This window comes from Pagrus major, chromosome 19 (assembly GCF_040436345.1).
Source record: "Pagrus major chromosome 19, Pma_NU_1.0".
In the NCBI taxonomy this organism is placed as follows: domain Eukaryota; kingdom Metazoa; phylum Chordata; class Actinopteri; order Spariformes; family Sparidae; genus Pagrus; species Pagrus major.
Window position 1 is genome coordinate 8,270,856 of NC_133233.1, and position 24,148 is coordinate 8,295,003.

Consider the following 24,148-nt stretch of genomic DNA (forward strand, 5'->3'; position numbering starts at 1 on the left):
TCATTTTACCAATGAATGTCGATGACTTTTCCATGCCTTTGAGGCAAATGTTTATGACCATACATTCTCGAAAACTTTAGTGTATACATGAAAAACACTTTAAAAAAATATATGCGAAAATGTCAATTGGTACAATTAATGATGGCCAATGTGGTTCGATAAAATTAAACATTTTTTTCTTTCATCGAATAACATGACATGCAACCTTTGCCAGTTTCTTAAGGAGTCAGTCCAAAAGTGCATACACACGAGCACTAGTGTTCAGCACATGCTAATCTGGCAGTTATCTGGCTGGCGTCTTAATATGACTTGTAAAATTAGTCGCCTTTAGCCTCTCAGCACCGCAGCAGTATGGGCTTTGTTTCTGAGCACAGTGACCAAAATGTTTGATGTTGGACGAAAGAGAAGCAGCTGGCAGCGGGAGTCATGTTGGTCACCTGGGTGGAAAAGCCAATCATGGAGTCGAGAGTTGAGTCCCATGCAGCGGCAGCCTGGTGCTTAGCTCCTATAACACGGCTAGCTAGTCCCGCCTCTTCCATGTTCAAAATGTTAAATATTTGACTACACAGTCCACATTTTGTACCTCAAGGGTTCTGGTCTCTCAAGCTATGCCTTATACTTGTACAAGTAAAGTCAGACATTGTGTGATTCACATCTAGAAAAGTAAAAACTGCAACTCACATGACTTGAACCACATACACTCTATTCCACGATTTTTCTAGGTTTTTCATGACCTTACAGACCCCGAATATTGTATATTGTGTCAACAATGCCCATAAAAAGACTGATACAACAATAATTGAATCCTACTAACAAGTACTGCGTGTGTTTTTAAAGCCTGATATATCTTATTCTTCTGTGCCATAGAGCTCCACTGCTGCCTACAAACTATTTTAACACAGCAATCAGCCCCGTGGTTGCACTATGTGACATGTCTGTTCATGACTGTGGCAACCCACATTGTAGTTTATTTTGATGTTATCCTAGATATGTGTACTATCCCATTTGTCTGTAACTCATTTTTACTCCTGCTTGAAATATAGATCCAGGCCTTTTCTAGTTATATAAAGGCTAAATACAAACGTGTCTCAGCCACAGTCATAGCAGTAATGTATGTAGACACCAGCTTAGGTTTTAGTTTAGGAGCTATTTTTCATATCAACATATTAAGGGGCATGTCCAAGATTCTTGTGATCATATTTTTGAGTGAGCTACAGGAGATTAACCTGTCTTCATGTATGTATAGTAGGCAAGAGATAAAAAAAATATTTATCTCCTTCAGGTTAAAGACCAGATGGGGATCCCTTCAGATGTTTCTTTTTTTTAGGCTGAAATCTAAATCATAACATGAGGCAGCAGAGTGGAGTTGTGATTAACCAGACAACCAGGCTAAGGTTTCATTACGTGCAGACTACAGTTTTTAATTGGGTCCCATGAGAAAATCAAAAGCTCATCATACTATGGAGCCATCTTCACATTATTCTGGGAATACAGCTTTGGCCTTGCCTGCTCCATGTGTGTGTGTGTGGTGTATTTTTGCCCCTGCTGGTGTAAATAGATGGAGCACTTTATTAATGTCAGTGGGAAACTGTGGTGTTACAGCAGCCAGGTCCAATAAATCACAAAAAACAAAAGACTAGAATAAAAAATAACAATACACTCCAAAATACTTCTTTTGTCACTCTTCCGGTGTGAACACGCTACATAACTTAGAATTAGTATGTGGTATAGAAATGGGAGGAGCTCAAAGCTAACTTCCTTTTCTGGGACGAGATTCGATTTGAAACTTTCAGCTGTAACACCAGCTCCGGTGTACAAAGTCTGGAGGGATCCATCTCACCAACCACATGTTATTTTACGGCCCTTCCTAAACTGTGATAGTGGTTTTAGCCTCGCTCACACACAGACGTTAGAAAGACACAAGCTTCTCCGCTTTCAGCCCGGTAATCCCTGGATCTACACTCACAATGAACTCCCATCAGTGCCAGCCAGCGAGCATCGAGTCCCAAGGCTATGCTTCCAGCTCAAGGTGCACATCTCTGTGAGGTGGAGAAGGCTGGCCTGATGCCAAGCCAAATGGAGGTGAAAGCCATTAAAAGTCTTTAGCATGCACGTAATCTTTAGGAGGCCACCACACCTCTGGTTGCCCTTCCTCCTGCTACAGATTATTAAGTGTTCATTCATAGTACCATGGTGGCTACAACAGGTCAATGTCCGTGTTCAAACATGTTGGAAATACTCCGTATGGTTTGGGAGAGGGGCAGCGCCTGGATAGGAGGCTAAAGACTGTTCTGTAATGATTATTGTATTTGTGTTAATATCCAAAGTACATGTATTTGGACGTATCTACAGTATCAATGAAAGAGATATACAGGTAACCAGAGAAGAGTACGAAGCAGCAAAGCGGCACGAGGGTCCGGCGGTAGAATGAAAGCTGCAGCGTTTTGAGTCCAGCGCTAACATGAATGGGCCGTGTGGAAGCACAAGACACCGAGCAGGGAAATATTCTGGGCCAGATGTTTTGCAGAACTTGGATGATGAACAGTTTAAATACCATTTTCTCATGTTACGGTTTTACATTTGCGTAGTGCTGATTAATTACAAATCGTTGACACACCCACTCGCTCGCTGTGAATTCACTCCGGACAATCGTCTGCTCTAGTCACCCAGACTTAGGACTAGGGAGCTGGCGGGGCAAAGTCCACGCCCAATAATACAGACGTGTGTTCACACACAGCTCCTCCGGGTAAACTCTGGATAAATTCAGAGGTACGGTGCATATGTGAAAGGGGCTTGTTACTCTGTATAGATTTGGAGTATGATAACATTTCTTTTACCCTTTCTAGAACAAAAAATACAAAAGCAACAGTATGAGGAAAGGATTCAACTGTGTTTGATGAGGATGTTGACCATTTCCCTGACACAAGTAGCTTTAGTTTGAACTGGTAATAGGCACCTTTTTTGTTTTAACTTATCATTCTGAAGCACAAACTGATTGCACAGTGAAATGGCTGTAGAAAAATGACACCATCACTTATATTAGTTTCCAGTAAGACCTGCTTTTTAGGTCTGCCACCAGGTTGGATTTTTCCAGAGAAAAACAAAGGTAGAATTACAGAACAAAGGAAGACAGTTTGCCATTGCCCAACTGAAAGGAGGAAGAGGCATTGTTTTCCCTGGTTGCTATCCCCAGGTAAGAGTGGAACAACAGGAATAACCGTGGAAACTCTACACTTCAAAAGAAATAACCTCCGCTGATGGTGAGGCAAAGATGGTGGAGAATGATAGAAACCGAGGTAAAACAAGAGTGAATCAACAGACATTTACATTTCCTTGATGGAGGGTGCTGATGTTGTGTTCCACCTCTGAAATATGGTTTCAAAACCAGTAATCTTTCTACTAAATTAACAAGTAACAAAACCTGCCAACTTATTAATACAACCAATAGCACTCCAATTGGGATCTCGAAGTCAAATTGGGATTCTTACCGTTGTTTTTGCTTTGGACAGGAGCCAGGCTGCTAGCAGACGCCATGTCGCTGAAGTTATCTTTGCAACAGCAGTGTCAACGGTCATACCACAGGGAAACTTGAGCAGAATTAGAAATGAGAGGCCGTTTTTTGTCTGCCTGTGTGTCAAATCAGGAGCAAATCCAACACTTTTGAGCGGCAACTCTTCTACTGTTACTGTAAACTTCATACAGTATGTGCTGTGTGAGAACAGAGAGCTTGACAGACGTGGCAACATTAACTGAGGGAGGCAGTCAGAGGAAGGAAAGGAAATTAAATAAAACATTACATTTAAAATAAACAGAATCAATCTTCTTTAAAGCAATGGTGTTAATGGAGCAACTTCGACATTTTTTGTACAGTAAAGGATCCTATTCATGTCATCTGTGATGGGATGAGTGTTCGGAGGGATCGTCTACCTCTTATGGCAGTAAGGGGTAGGTGATATTGTTCTGCCACCTCTCTTTAGGGGCCCCTCGGCCCTCAGCTGACAGATATGGGCCAGTGAGTGCCCTTGGCTGCTCAAGGAGGACGACATACAACACCATGAACGACATCATCCATGAAGCTCCTGAGAAAGTGGACCTGCACCTGACAGTGACAACTCACCACCAATGCCTACAACTCTGTGTGTGTGTGTGTGTGTGTGTGTGTGTGTGTGTGTGTGTGTGTGTGTGTGTGTGTGTGTGTGTGTGTGCGTGTGTGTGTGTGTGTGTGCGTGTGTGTGTGTTGCCTATAGGCCTGTAGACATACATACAAGTGTGTCCATGTGAGCCATTTTGTTTGGACATTCTTGCCTCAGTTTGCTGGAAAGCCCACTTTAAGGAACATAACAAAACTTTTTTCCTATTTACAGACGGTGACTTTTAGCTTCAAGAAGCCCGGTCGGTCCTGTAAACATTCCCAACATTATTATTTTTCTTTTGGGGCAGATTTATATCTAAATGTTAACAACACACTGGGGTAAATGTTTAGATGGGGGGAGGAGGTGTATGAGGACATGCACTGAAGCCGTAGTTTCATTCAGTGGAAGGAAATGAATTGACTAAATATTTAGATCATGTCTTATTCCAGCGGATGTCTGTCACCACAGAGGATGATTTGTCTCTGCAGTCATGCAGACTTGTCAATTAAAAATCCTAATTTTTTTGTCTCCTGGATGAAAAGTTGTGTTTATTTACTGGAATGTCTCTATTTGTTTGTGGTTGGGAACTGGTAAACAGTATTCAAGTATCAGTGATATGATTTAGACCATGACAGCTTTTATACTGGGGCTATAGTAGCTTCTGTTAAGGCCCCAGTGTGAATCAGCTTTAGCATGCTACCAATGTAACAAATTAAATGTTTTGTTTTTCAGCCAAGTGATACAGTTGGTGTGTGTAGTCATGAAACTGCTCCCATCTAGGATTATCTTGAGTAACCAGGTCAAGACAGGTAAGAGACATTGGTGTTGAGTTTTTCAACCTTTTTTTTTTTTCTTGGTACTTTGAGCACCAAGCGAGTGCCATCTAGTTCCATTATATTCAGAGAGGGCAGACATCTGTATGGTCGATATCTCCAAAACTTGGCAACTCACACCAAAACGATCTAGATGGATACATAACTCTTCAAGTAAGATGAAAAATGTGAATTTTTTGATTTCGGTGTGAACTGTCCCTTTAAACAGAGTAAACATACAAAAAGACAATTTCATGAATTCAAGATGTTTTAAATTGTCTCTGAAGGTTCTCCCAGACTGCACCAGTACGTTCCCTAAAATTACTAAAATATTCCATTACCTGACTTGTTATCAGTTAATGCAGATAAAACACTTTTCTAACTAATCTAGGTAACTCAACCGTATACCATATTACAAATTACACACAAGCAAAACATTGATATGTGAAACGTGAATTAATGAAAAGTTTCTAACCATCAAACAACTCGTCTACAATGTTTCTGGGTGTACGATGTCAAAGTCGACAAGTCGTACATCAAAATTTTTGCAGAGTTTCTGAATTGGTGTCCCCACTTGTGGGGATCACAAGAATTTTCCCAGTTGGGTGGCTTAAGCACACCACTATGATTAAAAGATACATCCGCCATGAGAGAACTGTGATGTACTCATGTGGACTACTTGAACTGGTTTACAGGGTTCGTTCCTTGACTGATTGTCTACCAGCATCCAGGAACCTCTCTCCAAATGTAGATATTTGGGGAATTTTCCAAAACGCATACCATTGCAGACCTACAATAAACCAGCGGCTCTAATGAGGTGCTGATCGTAGACTAGAAAGTAGAGAAAAGGCCTCAGTATGGTTGAAAGTAGTTCGTACAACAGGTTGTAGGTGGAGAGAGAAGTTCAAGCCAATTTAATTTTAACAATTTTTAAAATGTTGCTTTCTACTATATCAGTGCATAGCAATATAGGTATGGTTAGGGTTAGGGAAACAACTGTTTATGGTTAAATTATGGAACATTTGAGAAGCTGGAACCAACTAATATTTGGTGGGGGTTTTACCCAAAAAGATTTCAATGTTAAATCGTTTATCAAAACTACTGACCATTAACTTTCACTTGATTGACTGATCCATAAATAAACCAGTTATTTCACCACTCTGTCAAATAAAAAGCAACGTGTGTGTGTTCCACTATGGGAACAGGGGATCAAATGTGAGGACTTGGGGGGAAGAAAACCAAGAAAAACATACAAGGATTTAAAGAGGCCTGTTACCACCCTGGGGGGGTGTGTGCATCCATTACTGTGCTCAGGTGTTAACAGATTCCATGTGTGTTTACACTTCATATATTGTTCCACATGCTGCTGCCGCCACAGTGGGCACAAGGCCTTCTGGACTATTACTACATTATTTTGAGGGTAGTGGGGAGAAACACAGAGGCAGCACCTTGCGGGTTTAAATCACTGCGTGTTGTTAACCCTGCTTTCAAGAATGTCTTCCACATGAGGACGGAGCACATCGGCTCCTGCAGCCTGGCGGCGGTGGAGCAGGAGTTGGTGGTGAAGGTGTAAAGGTGGATAAAGCAAAACAAAAACAGGACAACAAGACATAAATAAAACTCCACCCAACTGTCGCGGGGGTCAGCTTGAAGTCGCTTCAAAACAAATTGGGGCTCTTTTGATCGAGATCGGTCAGACACCTCATTAAATTTGCATGTGAATACAAGCAGCTTGTCCGCCTAGTGCTGCACAAAATGGCCGATGCTAATGACCGTGCCGTCACCACTGGCTCCGGCTTTTGTTGTTGCCGAGCTGTGACTGTTGGATGCCGGTGAGACGTGAGGCCTGGCCAGACAAAGAAAAGCGTGTGTCCTTGTGTCTCCTTGCTAACGCGTAATATCAACTCCTGACTAAAACAAACTTTTTAGGCTGTAATTCCCTCAACTTCCCGTGGCCACCTGACACCCAAGGGTGAGCCAGCAAAATGGAATCAGGCTAAAGCAAACAGCAGTCACATTAGAGGACATTGTTGTTATTACAAGGGTAATAGTCCTGGGGGAGGCCCCGAGCACGGGCTGAGCCTCGCTAATGCAAGCTGCTGCTAAGTGGTAAGTTACTAATAGTGTTTTCCTGTCCTCCTAATGGAAAGAAACAAGGGTCAGCGCTCAGCACACAGACACACACTCTCCAGTGAAGCGGACCTCAACCTTAAACTACATACAGGATGTCTTAGTTGTGGTTACCATGGTGAGTGGGGAGAACCGGAGAGTGTGAACTTTTCAACCCAAGCATCCCCATCTTGCTTTGTGTGACACGCACGGTACATAATACATGATGACTGTGACATTTGGACTCGTAGAAATGTAAATACTCAGCCGGAGTTTGGAAAAACGTGACGAACAAGCAGGACAGAAATCTAACCCCCGGTCTCCAAACAAACCGTTAGGATCAAGATTTTACTGGTTTGCCTCGTTGCTGTTTGTGTACACATTTTGAGACGAATCAGCCAGAAAGTAAGTCCTCCATAATGGTTGACATAGTCTGTTCCACTAATTGGTGCTGCTGCATGACCCGTGCCAGTGAAGCATAAAAACAGCATTGTTCTGCAAAAACACCAAGGTCCCTGTGCTTTTCAATACTTTTCTTTAAAGGGTCAAGTCACTCAAATTAACAACAAACACATTTTCTTATATGTACCCAGTTACCCGGATAATTTACTGAGCACAAAGTCAACCCGTTTGATTAGAACTATATGTTGCCCAAGAAAAAGCTTGTTTAGTGTGTTCTGATTATTATCCAGAGTAACTAGAACACTGATGTTTTAAAAAACTGGACAAATACAACCAAAACTATCTGCATGGCTAAATACCACTTTATAATTTGAGTAGAACAGCCCTTTAACAGGGAAAAACGTGTTGTTTTATATTCAGTCACTAGATCCCATAAAAAGGCCATAACCAACAATCTGACTTCCCCTTTTTCCACTTCTATCCTAAAAAAAAAAAAAGAAGTCAGATTTAAGTTTACATTTTCGAAACAGTTGAGTACTGTAGGTTTTCTCAAACTGGAATAAATAGCGCATTTCACGGGGCCTATTTTCAGCAGTGGATTAATACAGATTTAGTCCTCTAGTATTTCTGACAGCAGGAATTGTGGGATTGAGTTAAAATACATTACACTGGATTTGTGTGTGTTCATTGTAACGTGTCAGCCAACGATGCGGTTCACTGATGTGTTTTTAATAGTTTTTGGACAAGAATAGAGCTCTATGGCACACAGGAAGAAGAAATATCAGGCTTTGGCAACACAGTCAATACTGTAGGATCGATCCATTGTTGGGGTTGTTTTTTTCATGGGATTGACAATAATAAATAACTACACCCCCCTCAGTCATATAATATGTAAAAAGTGTGTCACTATTTTAGATTAGTGCAACAGGAAATTAATCCCAAACCACTGACTTGGGGAGGACAGGAGGAACAGTGTTATTACGGACCTCCACAAAGGCAGAATAGAGGAGTGCTTACAGGCATTAGAGTGGGTGTGAAAATAAATAGCACTACCACTTCCAGGATAAATCCAAGGAACCTAAAAAAGAAGTTAGTGTCATTACGTCACTGAATCTTGCTTTGAGGCCGGACTGCTGTGCCCGTTGTTTTTAAGTCAATGCATGGAAAAACACACTCAAACCTAACATACTGTATCTACTGTATGTCGTGTGACTTCTGATGAAGAAATGCCTCCAGAAAATGAAAGAGTAGGTTAACAGCTGATTTTTTTATCGACGCCTTATTCATTCCTCGAATGTGTAGGAAAAGCTCGCCTTTGCAGTATCATTAGAAGAAATCAGTCAAATCTGCCCCGTTTGATCACAACATTACAGTCATTAAACTACTCTCTGAAGTATGGTCTTTCATTTTCTGGAGGCATTTCTTCATCAGAAGTCACACGATGCAGATATGTTTCTCCATGATTCTCCCATTGGCTTCAATACAACTCTCACCATGGTCTGGCACCAAAGAAAGATTTTGTGACGCAATGACCCTTCCGTCTTTTTTTAAAGTTCCTTGCATAAATCCGATTGATAAGGAGAGAGGCAGAGAGGAAAAAAAGCTGACCTCTGGAAAGGGTTCAAGAACAGCCGACAGATGTAACAGCTCCACTGTAACACCAGGCCTCACTGTACCGAGCACGCCAAGACCACACCAAGGCCTGACTTTGACAAATCACACTGCAAAGACAGGATGCTACTGTCTCACACACCTCTGAATCCCTGGTTTTAACAAGCGCTCATACTTTGATCAGCAGCACACTATGATCACAGTAGCAAAGTGTTGAGTTTTTCCTTTGTCACTGTTTTAAAAGGCAAAAACACAAGAATGAATGATCATTTAAATAAAAAGACATTTTAATGGAAGTTTTTCTTTCACACTCACAATCAAGCTTATAGTCTGATCACAGAGAGAGATGTTGGCCATTCACCCAGAACAAGACACACACCAGTCAGTTTTATCAGACAAAAAAAATATATATATATATTTTAAATCTTTACAATAAGCTCGAATCATGAAACGTACACCGAGGAGTGTGCACACCTACAGTCAAACACTGAATTTTTCTTTTACTCCTCAAACAAGTTTTTTTTTGTACCCTGGTGTCAGTGTAAAATTCTTGTTTTAAGCAACGACAACTCTTTTGTTTGCTTTTTACAAATGTGCAAATAAGACAGATTTGGAATCCTTCAGCACGCAGTGTAAAAGTCCAGGATCCTCAGGAGCAGTGACAGAGCTCTCACTCCACGTCAGTCCTGCCCTCTCAAGTTTAAATACAGCCCCTCGTTGCTTTGCCTTTCATTTTCAAGTAAAGTGCTCCTCTAGCAAAAACCACACGGCATGAGATCAGTCTCGTATTTTTTTCGTCACTGGTTCTTAAAAAAAAAATTTAAAAAACACAAACCCAAAAGTCCAATGGACGAAAAAGATGGGAATGTCTTCTAAAGTGGAAAAGCAAAAGCCGCAGTCCTGGCTGTTTGTGGGGAAGTGATAGTCCAGCAGGAATCATACAAACTCCAGCTTGCCGTGGCCGCTGTACATCCCCCAGTGCACCAGAGACAGGATCTTGTCGTTGCCTAGGTCAGCCTGCCTCATCTTGTCGCAGGTCAGGCAGCAGTTCTCGTGGCCCGTCACGGGCACCATGCACTCCAGGTCCAGCTTGGCCACGTGGCCCTTCTTGGTGTGGTGGCCGTGGAAGCTGTAGTGGAGCCGGGACAGCATCTGTTGCCGCTGGTCCTGCAGCCGCTTGTTCTCGCTGCGCAGCATTCGCAATGCCAGCATGATGAGCAGCACCAGGATGAGGCCGCCAGCAATGGGGACGGCAATCACCGCTGCCCGGAACCAAACCTCCTTGGCTGACGCCAGCTCCTGAACCCGGGTCACAAGGTTCCTGTTGTTGCCGTCCGGCTGGTAACGGCTGAGATCTGCACACAGAATTAACCACAAGTTTAACTTCATGCTCCACGTTCATCTTTGAATGGATGTATGGCTGTTTGTAGCTCAATGAGAAGCTTTCACAGTCATGGCTTTAACCACGAAAGAAAATAAGACAAACCAACTAGTGCGAGGAAGTGAGAGAGGGCAGCAGGGGCAAAAACAAATGAGTCACCTTGTCCTGACTGAGAGCCAGATATTAATTTGAGCGAATAAACTATAGTCTGCCCTGGACGGGGCCACAACAGAGAATCCCCTGAGGACAGCTCCCCTTCCTCTCCGTCTCTCTAAGCACCTTTTCATAACTCTATGAGCTAATACTGCGGGCCAACATGCAGACTTGTCAGGGAATATTCATTCTACAAGGCACATTCCTACTCAGTGGGAAAATTACATGGTGCACACATAATAAAAAAAGAATATATCTGATCTCTTTCCAAGTGCTTAAGGTAAACTGGCTGCTCCCTGCCTTCCCAGGCACAGAGCTGGAGCCCATTAAAAGTCAAATGAAGTCCTGTAGAGCTGAGAAGTAGAGAAACAAGTAGGAGGGGGTAAGGGTGGCCTGCGTGTCCATAAAGCAAAGTGTTTGAAGAACCCTACAGCTCGACATATTGCCTCTGGAGCCGGAACAGGAAAGAGGAAAATATTGAATATTTACTGAGGAGGAATCGTAAAATCCCCCCAGAGAGCCCAATCATTTCAAAACCTGCTAAAGAGAATGTTTCAGTTTCAGTACAAAAATCAAACATCCTGACAGTCAGTGCTTCAGCTCTGGGAGCTTTCTTCTTTACCTGTTGAGTCCCTGGTGTGTGCCATGTCGTGTAGGCCTCTGTAGTTGCACATGTCTTCGTGGCAGCACTCCAACGTCGAGACCGAGGCCCCGCTGAGGGCGTCTGCGCCCCTAGAGGTGCTGCTGCTGCTGCAGACATCTGCTGCGTTCGCGATGGGGTCTAAACACCCGTGGGTGAGCGGAGAGTTCGCATTGAGCGGGTCCAGAACCTTGGTGAAGCAGGCGTTCAGTTCTGATTTGCACATGTATCCTGTGGCTACGCAGTGTGGCGCATCACAATAACACCGTATTTCTCCTGGAAATGCAAAGAGGAAGGGTCAGGGAAACTGCTGCAAAGATTACATGTATTTATAGCTTTAATGCAATACTGTATACATTCATTTTGGCAGATGGTTTGACTGTAACACAGCCTGAACTTATCTTAGTAGTGTGTCAGGACCCTCAAGGCTCTATGTAAAGATTCAATGGGTCACCAAATACAATTCAGCTTCCAGAAAGTAGTAGTTTTTTGTTTTGTTTTGTCTGTTTTCTCCCTACTTTTTATTCAGTTTGTATGAAAGTATATCCAATGACAAAACAACTTCTGCTACTAAGAAGTAATCCTTTCAAACGCAGCCTGTGGTCTGCTATATTGTTACTTTGAAAGTGTTTGCTCACCTATGCCCTGCAATAAATAGCCAGGTTACTATAAAGACCACAAGGGAGTAGTCAGTTTTTGCATCAATTCAGCAAATATGCCTTCATTTAAGAGCCTCCCATGCAAAGCGGCCCTTTTTGTGTGCAATATAAAACAGGAACCCTGTAGCTTATAATTAGTGGTTTGTTTGCCAAAGTCATTTTTTTTTTCAACCCAATAGGAAACGCGTATAGAGGGGGGGCTGGGGCAGCCGTGCAGGAGTCTCCTTTCCCCCAGTTTGCACGCAAAGCTTCAACTTCTGGTCAGGAGCAGCGGCGGCGGCGACGGGACGGGGAGGGGGGGGGCAATGAGGTTCCATCTAAAGAGCTCCCAGGAACCTTATCATTAAGGCTGCCTGCTTTTACACGGGCCCACTCATTACCTCAACCATGGCTTCTTCTTATTTTAAAGACATAAATCTAGGCCAGGGACCTGCCCTTGGACAATACATGTTAAAGTTAAAGCTGTGTATATTTTTAGCCAGCGATATAGGATTTCTACTATTTTGCATGAAAAAAAGGAAAAAATATGAGCAAATAAATAAAAAATAGCTCCATAAACAAGGCAGTAAAAAGTGAACCAAAAGTTTTGCCTTGTGTTTTCCATCTGCTGAAATCATAAACTGAGCGGAAAAAATAAATAAATAAAAAAAAGAGCCCGAAACTTTGAGAAACAAACTTGTTCCTCTCAGTGCCGCTGCCTCTGTGAATGCACCAACTGGCAGTGCAGGAGCACGTTCATCAGATCAGTGTTTTCCCTGTGAATGATTGGAGCAGCAGGGCCCTGGCAGGTCATTTGGAGAATATTTCATTAGAAAGGAGAGGCCCCTTTGTGGCTTGAGGGGGAGAGAGAACCAGGCCGAGCACTGCGGCTGCTCACTCTTCTATGAACGGCAGCTTCAAAATTAAGTTGAACATGGGTTGGTTTTTTTGTTTTAACTGAAACACGCCAGCCGGAATGAGACAGGATCTGTACTGGATAATTAATGAGAGTTTGGATGTCGAAGTTAGGAGTTTTACATGGGGAAAAACTACAGGGAAAGACTTCAAAAAGAAAGCCATTAATTGTGGTTGGGATCATTTTAGTTTGTTTCCACTGAGGTTATTTAAGGATTTGATTTTAAGAATAAAAGAAGTATGCTGAGAGTAAATTGGATTAAATCAAAAACAGCATCACTCAATTTAGTAAGTTTGTAATGGAAAGAAGTGCAGTTCTCTCTATACTCATGAGTTTGTTTGATTTTTTCTTCAATGCTACATTATTGTGTTGCTAAAAGTAGTATTTAGACAAACACTGGTTGGCTTTAACACTCCAGTCTGAGAGCCTTGAGGTAGGTTTAAGTTCAGTCATGTTTTACCACTGCCAAACACTGTTCATCCTGTTCTGAACTACTTAACAAACATGCCCAGCCAGGAGACCAGAGCCCATACCTTTAGTCAGAAGAACAGCCATGGCACACAGTTCCATTTGTAGCCAAATGGAAATGATACTGGACTGGCGATCCATTTACACCAGATTACTGCGCAAAAAGAAAAAAAGGATCCTCGTATATCCAGTAACGGCGGCGGCACAGTCCGCTGGGCGAAGAGCTGGACGACAAAAAGACTTACATGGAGCTACGGCGAAAAATGAGGCATTCCTGCGCTGCGACGACGGCTCGACAATCCTTACATGAACCACAGCGGCAAAAAACTCACTCCGAAATGTTTCCTCTCCCGCATGGAGACTGAAAAAGTCCGCAAATGTGTTTTTAAAAGAGGTCCGACATTACTGAGGATGCGAAAACAGCGCCTTCTACTTCTTCTTCTTCTTCTTCTTCAAGCCGAAGTAGGAAAAAAAAGAGCGAGAGAGAGGGAGAAAGACAGTGAAAAATGGATATAAAGTTGTCACCACTGGTCCTCCTCTGCCTCTAGAAGCAGCCGGTCACGGTAAAGCATCACTTTTGTAGTCCTGGACGGAGAAATGTTTGCAAAAAAGTCTTATGGTTCCGCTGGACCGACGACTGCACGCATACTCCGGACGGACAAGGTTTAACACAAGAAATAGCTGTGGTCTGTCAGAGCTCCGCCCCCTCGGATCTGATTGGTCAGACCGCAGAAAGAGAGACAAGTAGTTCAAAAGACGTACCGCTACGCACTGGTGCAGCTTTTCAAAATAAGACAAGGCAAGTTTATTTGTAAAGCCAAAAGCCATTCAACCGAGGCAGTTTCTGGAAAAGAAATGCATTTTTAAACATTATGAAATGGAAAATTATTAACACTAAAGTCTAATAAATTAAGAAAAATCAATATAAAAATATGACCAAGAACATAAATACGGTGAAGTGAAGTGATGAGTTGTGTTTTAAACACAAAGCAGCCCATGTTTTGTAAAATAAAATAAAATAAAATAAAATAAAGTATACAAATGGAAAGTTTAGCCTCCTGTTTTGTTGGTCATTAGTGCAGGAGTACGAGACTCTTTATGTTCAGCCAGTACAGTTACATCAGTTCTGTTTAACACAGATGGCAAATGACAAGATAATATTATTTGATCTATTAATATAGATCAAATCGTAGACCTTAGCCAAAATTATAGGCTACCGATGCTTAATGTGCTTTTTCCTTCAGGAAATACAAATATTGCCTACTCTTTAATTCTCAGCTGTATTTTTACTTGATATATTTGCAAGAATGCCTCACTTTCAACATCACTTCATTGTTCTGGACATTTTTAATCATTAATTGTTCATTTTTACCTGATATGAAAAACGTATTATTTTTTTGACCCGATCACTCGTGTTCCGGTTTGATTCCGCCTGTCACTCTCCAACTTGATGGCTCAGTTCAGGCCGATGTGAATACAAACCTTACTCACCGATCCACTGATAGCGTCACCTGAGCACACTGTCACAGTGGTAGTAGTTTAGACTTTGAGATAGCTATAGGTTCACTATTTTAATATTGAGATATTAAATATGTAGGTATTTTAACATGTGCACTAGTAGATGCATAGTTTACATCCTTGTTTTTACGTGAAATCATCTTAAAAACGTCCCTTTGCTGAATGTCTAACTTGTGCATTTACACAGCAAGTGACGAAATACGTGCCTTCATGAAACAACTCACCACAAACCAGCAGGGTTACACAACGCAACTGAACACACGACTAAAATAGATTCCTAAAATGAAGATAACGCTGCGGCTGTAAAGCAGACAGATAATTCGGTCAAGGGTTTACTGACGCTGTAAAATAAGGTTACGGCTCTATGTGTGTAATCCTTCCTGGGTCCATTAATTACATTTCATATTCGCAGTTAAGTGTGGTTGTGCTAAGTGAAGCCAGACCGGCCGGTAGCTGCTACCTGCAGTGTCATCCTGCGAGCAGCCACGTTGACGCCGCGCTCAACCGCTTCCCTTCAGGCTACCAGACTGCTGCTGCCGCCGCCGCTGGGAGGAGGAGCGGACAGCCGCCTGGAGAAATTAGCAATCCAAAAAGGCACATGGCGCCACCGAGACGACACAGACACGCACAGACACACGCGCGCGCGCACGCACACACACAATTGCTTTCTAACAAAGTGGCGATGCAAAACACACTGCGCGATCTGTATCAGCGCCAACAGCAAACATATATACTTAGAGGCACACACAAATGCAGGGTTACTGAACCAACATATACATTGTATATGCTTTAATACATTTTTTTTTTAAATCTATTTAACATGTTGGGTAAAACAGTGGGAGAAGAATAATAGTGTCATCAGAGAAGACCGGGTGTGTCTTCAGAGCTCATACCTGTTAAAAAGTTAAACCTACAGGCCTTAACTGTGCCCAACAGACAACAGGATGAGGACACTGCTTCAGGGAACAGAGAAAACTACTCACTACAATTACCGTAATTATCTGCAATTCCACAGCGGCGCCAGTCCACGACTGGCGTGACATCATTCATGCTGAGGACTGCATGAAAGGCTGGCAGTCGACACAAGTACTGGTTTTACGCTGGATTACTGGTCATCATCGTGAGCAGCAGCCTCCTCAAGTCTTCATCAGTTTCTGTGATACCGGGTGGAACTGTCTCCTTTCGCCCTCAGGTAGCCTCACAGGCCTGGCCCCTGTATGGCTCCGTGACATAAAGTGAGGTTCTCTGTGATTATAGCTGCTACATTATCAGATATTTCAAACAATTGGACATAAACTGTTGAAGATGATCAGAAATGCCCCTCTACTAAGCTGAGAGTAGAACCTTCATCTCTGCTTATCTCCTAACACGCATTGACTTTTAGTGGATAGTTAAACATCGCCATCTGGTGGTGAAAAGTGGCCCTCCCTGCCTGGTAGATACCAGTCCCTCCAGGAAGTTGCAATGTTTCGATCGCGTTGATAAATAAATCTCCATACTTTCCTGCAGTTTTGACCAATCATCATACTTTGAAACATGGCGTGCAAGCTTTGTTCACAATGTCAAGCTGGATGTGTGATGGAATCAAAGGTGGAGAGCATATGTGTGTAATTATACAAAACTTTTCTCTCTTTTTTTCAATTTCCATTTGCTCTACACCTTCAATTTGTATTGTGTCACGTCAAAAGTCACTATGACATGATCTGGGTTATTGTTTTTAGACTGCAGGAAGCTCCCTACAGAGTGACAGGAAACACAATACGACAGATCTCCTCAGGCTGAGTTGTAATCCTTGAGATAAGCAAACTGAACTTTATGTATAAAATAAATGGAGGGCCCCTTTAAACCCTTTTGCCTGACTACAGAAGAAATATATCCCTCCAGCACCCCTGACATGAGTTGATGAGGTGTACCTGCGCCCATCCCAGTAAGAAAACAGAACAGTGTGTCTGCTTTCAACAAGGGTGGGGGGGAATCATGTAAGTGGCCTTTTAGGGAAGGATTACACCCTACAGGTTGTGTCTGCTTTCACACATTAGGAGACGCTTGTAGGTGTGACCTGGTACAGACAGTAGGGACTTTGCATAACAAAAGTCCCCCTGCCGCTGGGCCAACGATGGTTTGGCTGCTGCTGAGTGGAGGTCAAGTCTACCTAGAGTTTAAATTGAACATCAAATACAAGAACAGCTCTGCAGCCAGCCTTCAAAGGAGGTCTGAGTGGTCAGAATGACACAAATGTTCCCAGTTTGAAGATAAAAAACGTGAAACAGGCTTTGTGGATGCCAGATGAGGACACACCGGGACAGACAGACTTCCTCTGACACCTCTCAGCTTCCTCTCTTTGATGTGAGCCATATCCAGTTTCTGTGAAGAGACAAGCAGACTGTCTCCATCCATCCTCCCTGATCTATTTTATTCTGTATGAGATAATGGAGCTACTCATGTTTGCAGCAGAGCAGTTCTGTAGATACATACAGGAGGTGTGCAGGGAAACTGCTCACAGCAGCTTTGATGTTGCACATTTGGTTAAAGGCTCCGCAGTCAGGCGGACTCGTGCAGACTTTATCTCTAGTGCTCTGAGACAGGAAACTGACGGCATCCACCTTTGATTTCCACTTGTTTAATGTGAGGAATTAATTCAGCAGCACTCCTTTTCTTGTCCACACACACACACACACACACACACACACACACACACACACACACACACACAGATGACTTTGTAGATAATCTGTTTGATCTTCAGGAGTGGATCACTGATCAAGCTGTGTCTCTGTGTGCTGCTTCTATCATCAGTGCCTGACAATATAGAAGTATGAACTGAAAATATGGCATCCTCTTCCTTATTACACACGTCCAGTTCATTTTATGCAGCTTCTAAAGCTTTTCAATCTTGTAAATAACACCGTTCTGGAGGAAGGAGCTGTTTTGGTATAAAAATGGTCAAATGTGCATTCTTCATCAATAACTATACAAATAAATAAGCTTTGTCTTGAACATGACACTGGCCCTTGGAAAACAGGAGTTTGACAAAATAATCTTATACTGATGCTGTCGCCGACATCCAGCCTGAATCAGCGCGTGTGCGTTACATGAAAGTTCACCTCTGGTTTGCGTAGAGGTGAGCCAGAGACTGTCAACAGGATCCTAAAGATAAACTGGAGAAAAACAAGAGCAGCAGGGCCGAGAGGAAATATGACCACTGAGTGAGTATTTTATGTCACATATGCAACAGCTGTTTGTGTGAGGGCCTGTGGAAAACACACACGAAAGCTTATTGAAATCATGAAAAAAACACAAAGCCACTTAATTCATAGCACTAAGGACGTATTGAACGTCTGTTCCTGAGGTTTCAGTAAGAGGAGATCAGAGCTGAATAAGTGTAGTGGTCGGAGAGGGCGCGTCATGAGCGGAACAGGAAGACGCGCGTTGAGAGCGCACAGAGCCAAGCAGCATCTCCGAGAGCGCACAGGGCTGCAGCTCCAACAGGTGACAGCGAGTCCAAGCTGGTCGTAAACCTGCAGCAGGTCATCTCTCTGACCACAGAACCTGCTGCAGAGGAGGAGAGCAGAGAAACCGGCCTGATGAAAACTGTAACCAAAGAATTACACCAGAACCAGCAGCCTCTCAGAATAATCTGCCTCAGCTTCACAGTGCCTATAAGAATTTCGTTTGTTTATACAATGTAATGTATATATATGTATATATATGTGTGTGTGTGTGTGTGTGTGTGTGTGTGTGTGTGTGTGTGTGTGTGTGCACACACAATACACTGGCTCAAATAACTGGACTGTGATGTTAACCTGAAATTTCATAAAACACATAGGTCACATAATGATATATTATTCAGTTTCACAAAATTGTTAATGATTACAGCTACTTTTTTTTTTTTATCACTCCAGCATTTCAAAGTAAAATTGTTATTATCAGTTTAACTGTTTGTTCAATTGCGTTACAGCAGTGAGAAAATGTGTAATTCATGCAGTAGTCTGGCATATAAGTGATGCACTTGTATTATTTAAGTATATATATTGTAGAATGGAGTCTAACTTACATAAAACCTGACATTCATCGAGGGAAACTGATGTGATTGTATTTCACTGAATCACTTTACTTCCCTGTTCTATATCAGCTACAGTTTGTTTGCATTAAAGACCCCAATAAGTTTACATATAACTACAGTTAAATACTGTAATGGTATAAAAGCATAAACCATAGTTTACACTACTGTAACACCAGTCAGAATATTTGCATTTTGATGGTTATCGTAAGAAAAGAAATGAGTTTCTCTGTTCTCACTGAAAGTCTGATTTTAAGAGGCGGGCATACAAGCATGATTTGTGACTTCACAAATAGTTTGGAAGCCAATCCAGTCCAATATTCAGCAAACACAAACGTGATGTGGAAACTTGATGCCTCCAGTGCACATACACCCAGACTGAATCCAAATGTGCACCCTCTGAACTTGCACACGATGCCCTCTCGGTCATCAGTACTGTGACATGTTCACTGTCATCACGTCAAGACTGCAAGACGATATACTGTAAGACAGGCCTAAAGGTTACAGTAATACAAATTTATTTGTTTTCATTTAGCCTATACATGTTTCTGTATCATGATGTGGTTGAATATTATTCCTGACCTATAAGACTCAACTAACATTTCAATAACATAATTGTTTTTCATATTCATAGTCACAAATTTAGTTATTTTCAAATGTTCAGTTATTGAAAAAAACTTCTAAGTCACATCCATATTGAACAGTGGGTAAATAAATCAGTGAAGTCTGCCTTGTGGAGTGGTTGAATGGTGGGTTTGGACAGACCTCAGCACTTACAGACTTCTCTAGAAAGTCTTGGAGTCTACAAAAGCAGTGAAGAAATTAAGATTGATGAGAAAAGACTTCACAGTAGGAGATATCTTAAGTCCAGCAGTTAAACTTTTGAAATGACAAATATTTGCATATTTGTATATTCTACAATTGTTAATGAGGGAGGAGTAGGTGTCATTTTAAAGATTTAAGGTGTTGGATGAAAGGCCTACCTTCCCACTTTTCTTGAGCTCTGACAGCATTTTTTTTTATAGCTGCTTGAAGTTCAACACATTATGCATTAATATATTAACAGAAAGCTTCTCTCATAACAATGTAAAGTTATGTGTTGCGAATGTCATTTTCAAAATGTCTTGCTCCGAACGCAAATAAAGTGGCTTTGCAAGTCTAGACTGGAGGACATACCAGGACACACTTGTCTTTGATCTGATAATACTAATCTTATAAACAGAGGTCAGACTGTCTGCAGTGCAGGTCAGAAACACCAGCAGGGGGCAGCAGAGTTCACACATTAACCTGTAGATCAGTATGGGAGAGCTTGCTCATTTTTACCCTGAAAATATTATTGTATTTTTTTTATTTAACCCAACATCTATTAAAATCTAGCTAATGTTGCAATTAATTATGAATGCATTAAGACGTTCTTGGTTTATCTATTCCTAAATAAATAAAAAATTCAGAATCAAGTTTTTTCAAATCTTTCTTGGTTTTTCAATTGATTTATTTCTACCAAGAATTACTTTCATTTAAACTGATAAAGGTTTTAAAGTAACTGCCAGGCTTTTTCTACTTTAAAAAAACCTTAAAAACACATGCTGCTTAAAACCATCCCTTCTTAAGGCAAGGAGACAAGAACTTCAAGCTAAAGGGACCATCAAAAACCCAAGAACAACATGGCCCTGGAGAGGCATATTTTATTTCATTTGTCAATATACTTCAGGAAACAATATACAAAGCAATGATGTGGTCACCTTTACTGAATGTGTGGTGCAGTTCAGCTATAGACTCAATAGATAGTATGGTGGAAATAAAAACAGACCTTTGCAGCCGAGTACCCTGCTCTTCAACAGTGAGGAACAAACCAATCAGAGGGATGGGACGTGCTAGAAAAACAACCCTGTGCATGGCACGCTTTGTCAAACATCTTTTCTTGTCGTCAAAAAGGATTTAAGAAAATGGGAGGGAGCTCTGCAGGTGAATGAGGCTGTGACACTTAAGACTTTCAACAAGGCACTAGCGTATGAACCAAACCTAGTAACTCCAATAAAATAACCAGTGCTCGCTTTAGTTGCACATGTTTATTACAATACATACATTTCACATTTGACCTTGTGACCTCCTGTTGCCCTGCTCTGACACAAGAGGTGATCCACATACATCTGCCTCCGAACTGCTGTAGCTGTAATACACTGCTCCTCAACTGGGTGTGAATTAAAAATGTGTGGATATCACTGTGATTTACTGCTCATTACTACAACTCTTATAAATAAAACCTTTTTATTCTGTGTCCTCTTCTTAAAACTCCACCGTAATGTTAGCGACTGTACAAAGGAATGAACCAGGAGGGAAAAAAGAGGAACAAAAATTGTTGGAACACAAAGGAAAAAAAAACTACAAGGAGGGTGTGAAGTGTTGAGAGTGTGGCAGGGCAGGGCTGAGGCCAGGGGGGAGGGGGGAGTGGGAATGGTCCAAAGCAGCACGGCGTCACATCTCTTCATTTTTTTAAATTTTTTTTTTAAAATCACTCACTCCACCACACCACCAGGCACTGTTTTTTTCAGACTGGGACATGCAGGGCCACCAGAAGCTGCAAATAGATCACTGAACCATTGTGAGCAGCCATGACAGACCTGCAGAGAGGGGATGTTTGTCACGCCTGAGTCGAGGTTACAGGAAGAGAAACTAGACAGAGTACTCAGATTACCAATATTTGAGAAAAAGAAACGACATTGACACCAGTGTGTTATGCTTTATGCTAGGCTTCTGTGTAAATAAATGGCTTCAAACATCCTCCTCTGTTTACATGCAGGTCACAGTCGCTCGATGATTCAATTATCTATGACAAAATGAAGCTTGAAGACTGCAGATGAGTTAACATGACGGAAAGGCTAGCTAACGAATGTAGCCGCCTAGACGTTGATTAGTTTGGATGTCAAAAGCTTTGATAGGCATGGCTTTCCATGGCTTCAATCTACAAAACATATTTACAACATAGATAATAACATCTACAAGAAATCTACATTTTTATTCCCGCCGTGGGTTTTTACAAAAAACAAGTCTTGTAAACCACCCCACCCTTCCGTCTCCTCCTCCTCCTCCTCCTCCCACAACAGCTCTTCATTCTTCCCCCTTGGTTCTCCCAGCCCAACGGTCCAAAGCCAACCCAACTGCAGCTCCTGTGTGTGTTGAGACTGGGCTCAAGAGCAACTGATCAACTGCTCTCCCCTTCAGCTTCCAACTATGTGCAATGGGTCTTCCCCCCTTTTCCCCTCAACGCCCGCTTCAACTCGCAACCAGAAGTTCTCAGACCATGAAGGAATTCTGATTCTTCAACTTTTCAAGTTCTTTGATTTGCTGTCTCAGAAACAGTATCCTGTGGGAAAGACAAACACAACAGTTGCTTTAAGTGTTTGTACTTGGATTGAGGTATTCTTTGAACGATAAAACTAAATATTGTTCTCACCTCTGCTCACGCAATGTTGCTTGTATTTCACAGACTCTGACCAAGGACCGCAGGTTTTTGAGCTCGGTGCAGTTCTCAGACATACAGATGCTCCCCATGGTGTGAGCCTCTTCACGAAGTCTTGATGCCTTGATAACATGCCACACACAGGTTTCATTTTAAATGGCTGTTGCCATGAACAATCAGATTCAGCCAAAATGACATTTGTATTACAACCAAGAGAAATGATGGTTAAATGTTACTGGACAAACCTGTTTCTCTGCATGTTCAGCAGGCCAACCATGTACATGTTTGATAAGATTCTCATTGAAGTGGGCGGCGAGGGTGGGGGTAAAGGAGCAGGAGGGCCGGGCTGATGAGGCAGTGGGGGGAGCCGAGGCAGAGTTGGGAGCGTTGCTGCTGCTGGAGGTGACATGGTTGGGACCTGGAGAGGGACTCCTCTGACTGCTGCAATGAACACACGTGGAAAAGGCATGTAAGCATCGAGACATATTGTTTATGAAGACAATGCTGACCTGTCACAAACCAGACCGATCAAGCAGCAGCAAAGTTAAGACGCAAAATTCCTTTTTTCAAACACTGTGATCACTGGAGTTTCACTGCAGCTGATCACAAAATGCAGGTCTCTGTTAACCCTCTGGCGATGTTTTGATGCAATAGTGCGCACCTGCAGTGTTTTATGTTTCTATTAATAACTTGGCGATTATACGGTGCAGAAATATGTTTTTTACATGTTGTTTGACTCAGCAGGCTGTCTATTTCCATGTCCTGTTGCTAGCAGGATCGTACATGAATCACAGCGACCTATAGGAGGCCGAGAAGAGCGTTTGTCAAACATGTCACCTGCCCCTCCTGTCCTCTAGCAACTGCAGCTAACAGCTGACTGAGATGACAGCTAACCGCTTGACTGAGCTAACAGCTTACAGAGCTATTAGCTTACAGAGGAGCTAAACACAGCCGAACTGAGAGTTTCTGTTCATAAGAACGTGATGTGTTAAACTGAACTGCAGTTAAATGTGACAACAAGATGACACTAAATACATGTATTGAAGCACTTTAGCTAAATACTGTTTGTAACTGGAAGTTTTTTTAAGTTTGGACTTATAGGCACTTTGCACCTGTGTACATTTTATCTATCTGAGGTGACGAGGTACAAGCAGTGACCAGGTGGTGGAGCAGTGGCTTCAGGGCACAAAGACCTCAGTACAAAGACTGAGACAAATGAGATGGAGACAGAATTTGTCCTAAATTATCTGTCCTATTTACTTTTTCTGTCTTTTTACAGTTTAGAGATAACTTTTTCATTTTGTTTTGAACCTATTTCTTTGAATCAATCAATGTAAAATCATTAAAATATAATGATTTCCTCAACATTTTTAATGATGATTTTAGTATGCCACTAAAAAGTAACAACAATAGATGTCAATAAAGTGAAAAACATCCTTCTGATCAGTGATCGGTATCGGCTGATACTGCTTCCAGTGATCGGTGATTGGCCCCAGAAATCCTGATCGGAGCACCATTAACAACAATAATGTATGTTTTTCTGTTAGCACTGTTAGGTCTCATCATCAGTTTACAGCTTAGAGGTTTTCTACGGTTCTGAATTATAATATCAAAATAGAATAAGCTCACAACACATGTTTAGAATGTTCTACTCTGGTATTTGATGTATCATCGACGTCGACTTTATGGTCCACCGACTGTCCTGACATGCCAGTTTCAGCATTTGGAAATAGTTTTTGCATTCTTGTGTTTACAAAGATACTTTGTAGAACAAAGGCTATCTTGACAACATTCCTTATTAACTAAGAAAAATATGTTTAGAAATATATCAATATATCAGGGTTCCT

At 42.0% G+C, this 24,148-nt stretch overlaps 2 protein-coding genes across 3 annotated transcripts in view; both read right to left on the reverse strand.

Moving 5' to 3' along the window:
• Positions 1 to 9,336: 9,336 nt before the first annotated feature.
• On the reverse strand, positions 9,337 to 13,904 carry bambia (BMP and activin membrane-bound inhibitor (Xenopus laevis) homolog a). Its single transcript, XM_073488802.1, has 3 exons — positions 13,329 to 13,904; positions 11,224 to 11,517; positions 9,337 to 10,422 (listed from the first exon to the last, which is right to left on the reverse strand). Exons 1-3 carry the CDS (start codon positions 13,402 to 13,404, stop codon positions 10,004 to 10,006), a joined length of 789 nt encoding a protein of 262 aa, XP_073344903.1. The 5' UTR covers positions 13,405 to 13,904; the 3' UTR covers positions 9,337 to 10,003.
• Positions 13,905 to 20,493: 6,589 nt separating this feature from the next.
• The window catches only part of waca (WW domain containing adaptor with coiled-coil a), a 28,417-nt gene continuing 24,762 nt past the window's right edge, over positions 20,494 to 24,148 (reverse strand). Inside the window, exons 11-13 of one of the 2 annotated variants that reach the window (XM_073488289.1) lie at positions 22,547 to 22,742; positions 22,296 to 22,423; positions 20,494 to 22,205 (exon numbers count right to left, since the gene is read on the reverse strand). In XM_073488289.1, coding sequence (XP_073344390.1) covers positions 22,136 to 22,205; positions 22,296 to 22,423; positions 22,547 to 22,742 — 394 coding nt within the window. In that variant the 3' untranslated portion in view covers positions 20,494 to 22,135. The remainder of the gene's footprint in view (positions 22,206 to 22,295; positions 22,424 to 22,546; positions 22,743 to 24,148) is intronic. The other variant, XM_073488288.1, reaches the window with a different exon arrangement.

What these genes read in the sequence shown, in the direction of transcription:
- bambia (XM_073488802.1), bottom strand. Translation starts at nt 13,404, where the DNA reads ATGGATCGCCAGTCCAGTATCATTTCCATTTGGCTACAAATGGAACTG. An exon ending in GGCTGTTCTTCTGACTAAAG is followed by an intron (nt 11,518 to 13,328) that starts GTATGGGCTCTG and finishes TTGCATTTCCAG; the next exon opens with GAGAAATACGGTGTTATTGT. An exon ending in ACACACCAGGGACTCAACAG is followed by an intron (nt 10,423 to 11,223) that starts GTAAAGAAGAAA and finishes TTCTGTGTGCAG; the next exon opens with ATCTCAGCCGTTACCAGCCG.